This window comes from Callorhinus ursinus, unplaced genomic scaffold (assembly GCF_003265705.2).
Source record: "Callorhinus ursinus isolate GAN/ISIS: 27379988/994484 unplaced genomic scaffold, GSC_fseal_2.0 scaffold43, whole genome shotgun sequence".
In the NCBI taxonomy this organism is placed as follows: Eukaryota; Metazoa; Chordata; class Mammalia; order Carnivora; family Otariidae; genus Callorhinus; species Callorhinus ursinus.
The window spans coordinates 174,877-180,134 of record NW_027397105.1 but is presented as its reverse complement, the minus strand read 5'-3'; the positions used below and the strand labels follow the sequence as shown (position 1 = coordinate 180,134).

The 5,258-nt window shown below is 40.8% G+C and overlaps 1 protein-coding gene across 1 annotated transcript in view; it reads left to right on the top strand.

Annotated features, from left to right (window-relative positions):
• The window catches only part of ANKFY1 (ankyrin repeat and FYVE domain containing 1), a 68,993-nt gene that overhangs the window by 25,329 nt on the left and 38,406 nt on the right, over nt 1-5,258 (top strand). Inside the window, exon 5 of the mRNA XM_073881488.1 lies at nt 1,522-1,657. Within this exon, the coding sequence (XP_073737589.1) occupies nt 1,522-1,657 (136 nt within the window). The remainder of the gene's footprint in view (nt 1-1,521; nt 1,658-5,258) is intronic.

Below are 5,258 nucleotides of genomic sequence, written 5' to 3'. Positions count from 1 at the left end.
AAATATAAATAAATATAAATAAATATAAATAAATAAATAATAAATAAAAAAAATAAGCCTAAAGAAAAATTAGTTATAGATCCTACCAGGGTTAATATTTTAGTGTATATTCTCCCAGTGTCTCAACAGATAGACAGGGGCACCTGGCTGGCTCATTCAGTGGAGCATGTCGAGCATGTGATTCTTGGCCTTGGAGTCATGAGTTTGAGCCCCATGTTGAGTGTAGAGATTACTTAAAAAAAAAAGAAGACCGATAGTCTATTTATGGCCATACCACCCTGAATGTCCTCAGTCTTGTCTGATCTTAGAAGCTAAACAGGGTTGGATCTGGTTACTGTTTGGATGGGAGACAGACACAAAGCTTTGTGATTTTGTGTGTGTGTGTGTGTGTGTGTATACATAATCATACACATATATATATACACACAGAGCTCAAAAAAATGAGATCATTTAATACATGTATTTTTAGCCTTTCTAAATAATTTTAATTGATGCAAAATTTTCCAGTGTGAAAATTTTGAAAAAATTTTTGAAAAAATCTTAAAGATTTTTGTTCCAGTTTTTTGTTATTAAAAATAATACTATCTTGAGGGGATGGGTTAGCCTGGTGATGGGTATTAAAGAGGGCATGTTCTGCGTGGAGCACAGGGTGTTATACACAAACAATGAATCATGGAACACTACATCAAAAACTAGTGATGTAATGTATGGTGATTAGCATAACATAAAAAAATTAAAGAAAAAAGATAATGAAAGGATCAAGTAAAAAAATAATACTATCTTGACTGTCTTAGTATACATATTTCTCTGTATTTGCTCAGTTATTAGGGTAATAATCTCATGTATAATTGGTGTGTAAGAGGTTATGTACTTTTTAGGAATCTTTGAGAGACAAAAAATATATTCTAGTTTTGTGTTTGTAGTTACTGGTAAGGTTTAATGAACATTTTTAGTTAACTTTGTGAATTACCATTCATAGCTGTTGCCCATTTTCCAATTGGTTATCCATGTTTTCATGTTTATTTATAAGATCTTTTCATTGGAATATAAACTCTTTGTCCTATATTCAAAATATTTTCCCCCAATTTATTTGATTTACATCTTTTTTTTTTTTTTTTTTTTTAAGAGAGAGGGGGTTAGGGAAGGGGATGGGGGAGAGGGAGAGAGAGACTCTTAAGCAGACTCCAGGCCGATGCGGGGCTTGATCTCACAACCCTGAGATCGTGACCTGAGCTGAAATCAAGACTCGGACGCTCAACCGACTGAGCTACACAGGTGCCCCTTGACTTACATCTTTAGTAGTTTACTTCTCTTACTTACCACCCTTTGCAAAACTTGAACATTTTTCTGAAGTCAGATGCTGCCCAGAATGCTTAATTGCCATTTTTGATGGCTGCATGATATTTCTTTGAGTTGAGGGTACCAGAATTTACTCTATTAGCCTAAAATTTTAGGGATCCTCAAGCAGACTTAAGTGTGTCATTGGTGCTTTGTTTTCAGTGTCTCTCTTTCCTTAACCAGATGCTAACCCTGAGGTGACAAGGACGATGCTCCGTTGGATCTACACGGATGAGCTGGAGTTCAGAGAGGATGACGTGTTCCTGACTGAGCTGATGAAGCTGGCGAATCGGTTTCAGCTACAGCTCCTCAGGGAGAGGCAAGTCCCAGCACATCTATTCAGGCACCTCACATGGTGGTGGCTGAGCTTTAATTGTGCCAGGCTCTGGGAAAACAGCTTCTTCTGCTAATGTAAATAACTTCTGCAAGGTTTTTTTTTTAAAGGCAGTAGTGGGGAGAGAATTTTATCTCCCTTGCTTTGTGTTAATTTGTAAGCTAAATTTTGCCAAAGCTTTTAGGTATTCTCTTTTCTTTCACTGATTTTTTTTTTTAAAACCTGGGATTACATAATTGTGTGAGCTGATAAACTGAATATGAACTAATTCAGATTATAGTGTCCAGACCCTCAGCTTACCCTCCGGTACCACTTCTTGTGATATTTATTCTACTTTGTGATGGGATATATGTACTTGGGGAAGTCCTTGGTCATATTCTTTTTGTTAGAAACTCATTAATGCCTGAATTAATACACAAGAGTGTACAGCTCAGTAAGTTTCATAGACAGTGTTTATGAAACAAGCTCTTACTGTATTTGTTACCGCTTTTTAGGTTCCCAAGGAGATCGCCTTTTGTTTTTTTTATATTGCATTTTCTCTGTTGCTCTCCCAAGTCAGCCTTCCAGAGCAACAGAAGACAAAATGTCACCCCTGTGATGTCATGCAAAATGCCCTCTGGTTTCTGTTGGGGATGTGGCCCTTGGTGGTCATTTTGGTTGGTGGAATGTCTTTTACATCATTTAGTGATCTTTTGTATCTATCCCCTTGGGTGCTGCAGGAGTGGCTTTTCTCCTGGGTGAGTGAAGGGATGGTTTCCACCATCAAGAGGTACTCCCCCTGTTGTGTTGCCCTCAGAGAGCCTAGAGCTGTTTGCTCCTTCCACCACGGGACTAGTGTTTACCGGGCCGCCATGCCCCACGTGAATGAGTTACTCAGGTTCCTCCTAATGCTCTATGATTGACGTCAGCTTGAGTGCATTTTAATATCTAAATCCAATAACAACAACAACAACAACAACAAAACCCAAACAGGTTTAAGGTAGGCACATATGGTATTCAGTTAGCAAAGCTAACTTGACCGTGGAGGCCTTGCTGTGAACTCTGGTTTGTTTGGGTGAGTGTTTGAACCATCTGAGTGAATTGAAAATGATTTTAATTAGATTGAATATGATTTGTATCTTTTCTTTTTCCAGATTTACTGAGCTTTTTTCCATTGACCTTGTCAAACTCGCCTGTAAATTAAATTGCTTTGATAAAAATGCCTTGGGGTTGGAGTAGTTTAGGTAATTGTAATTTGTGTAATGGATTCTTTAATTAAAATGTTTGTTTATTGACTGGTTAGGCTTCTTAGTCATCAACATTACCAGATGCTCAATTTTGTACCGTTGGATGTGGGCATTAAGTTGTTATCTCTTGCTGTGGCACTGGAAGACACGGGGTGGGCGGAGGTCAAATGTCGGCTTTTAAAAGGTCGCAGAGTGCCCACTGCTGTGCGCAGGCGGAATCACACATCTGAGGTAGTAAGTGAAGGGTTGTCACAAATGTGTGCAGGTCAGTATGAAGTAGGTGTCGCTCATGTTTGTCATGTCGGGATCGCGGAGGTTTGGGATTGCTATCACCAGTTTGATGAAAAGGAAGTTTTTTTGCTAAGTGTTATCAGAAAGATATTTTTTTAAAAGAATTAGTAGTAAATGCTAAAAATTGATAGTTGCTATAATAGTTGTTTTCCTGATTATAAAATACAAGCTCAGCATATGTCATTTGGAAAATATAGAATAATATAGAGAGAAAACCCTAAGTTATCTGTAATTCAGCCACTGTTAACGTTTTGTTGTCTCTCCTGTCAGTACCTTTTCCACGCCTCCTGTTCATGCACATGGGAGTGTTACTGAAACTAGACAGGAGTTCGTGAGATGCTTAAAACAGCCTTGATTTTGTACTTTGAAAATTGTTTTTGTACATCTGTATCCTTTTAGTGCTCTAAAAATAAAAACATGTATGAACAACAAAATTCCTTCAGAGGAAAGTTGGTCTGTCCTGCTACTGTTGGAAGAGAAGATAAGAACTAAGAATCTGAATTTTTAAATAAGATGACATGGTCTTCTATGTAAATGTAAATTTATGTTACGTAAGCCATGTTGGTTACTAGTTACACGGTTTTTGAATAGTGAATGGCATTTTGGGGACCCCAGGGTGAGGTGGCAATGAAGTTTTCTTCCGGTTGAAACAAAACGTCTGCCTTCGGGAAACACATTTGAGTATCTTGGTACGAATGTCATTTGGCAGCAGAAAGGAGAAGGGGATTTGTCTGTCAAAGTGCTTTGCAAAGGCCTCTGCAAACAGGAGTCAGTAGTCCTTGCGGTAGGACGTTAGGATGGCAGTACCTGGGTATTTGTCATTGTAAAATCGAGAAGTGTCATGCATGTAAGCAGAGGACTTTTCTCCTGGAACGCTCTGATTTCATAGCCAGGTCAGGATCAGTTGGTGGAACATTGCTCAGAAATAAACACTGTTGCTCATTCCAGTAACTTAGATACTGTAACAGTGTGATTGATAAGTGCCCTGTGGGGGATGCTTCCTTACACCACCTCACCTGTGGTACTTAGAAACAGAGAACTTAAGCATCCGCCTTGGCATAGAATGGGTGCCTGTGCTGGATGGAGAAGGGGTGGCAAGATTGTTCTCTTCCCCCCCTGGTCTCATTGGGGAGCTTTGTTCCTCATTCTTCTCAGGTCTTTGTTACGACTTCCCTCCTTCCTTCCCCATATCCCTCCCACGTGCATGGCCTTTTCCACGTCACCTGCGAAAACTGAGAATTATCTGCTAGTCAGTCATTTTTCACTGTAGTATGAAACCAGTCCGTGTTGGTTATAAACTCTGCTGCTGCCTTGAGAAGGCCCTCAAACTGATGAGCACACCAGTTATGTACCATAGACTCTGCAGGGTTCACTTAGCTTCCTTTATCTGACCCTCTGAGCTAGAGCAGTGTCCTTACTGTACGGAGCAGGAGACAAGGGGCACTGGGAGTTCAGTGGATCTCCATTCAGGTCTTTCTTACCTCACAGTGCAGTGCTCTCAGTGCTGTTCCGCCCTTGTGATCAGAAAAGGGTTTCTGTGGGAGCTGCAGGACAGATGAAGCTGCGGTAGGCTGCCAGGCCTCTGTGATGTCCTTGGAGGTGACCCTCATTTGGAGGGAGATGTGCAGGCAAGGGGGTGGAAGGACTGTGCCGCTGGCCTCCTTCCCGCCAGTCCCAGTTCTGCAGAGGCTCCCTGCGGCCTGCGGGAGTTTGGAGTCAGCTTCCTGGTGTTGCATCTCCTAGGCCAGGGTGTGTATTGGCTTTGTGCCAACGGGAGCCTGATGGCCTGTGTGACATACTGGGTGCTTTCTTATTAGTGAATGTGAGGGTCTTGTAGTGGTGTTGCTTGTTAGCAGCCTATTCAGACATCCATGGAGCCAGTTTTTCTGTCTTGATATGCTCTATAAATGAAGTTATGGACATAAGTATTATACACTGGGTTACTGTGGGTCTACTGTGTGTACTTTGTGTACTATGTGTATACTGTGTGTATACTATGCGTACTGTGTGTACACTGTGTGTACTGTGTGTATACTGTGTGTATACTGTGGTGTACTGTGTGTATACTG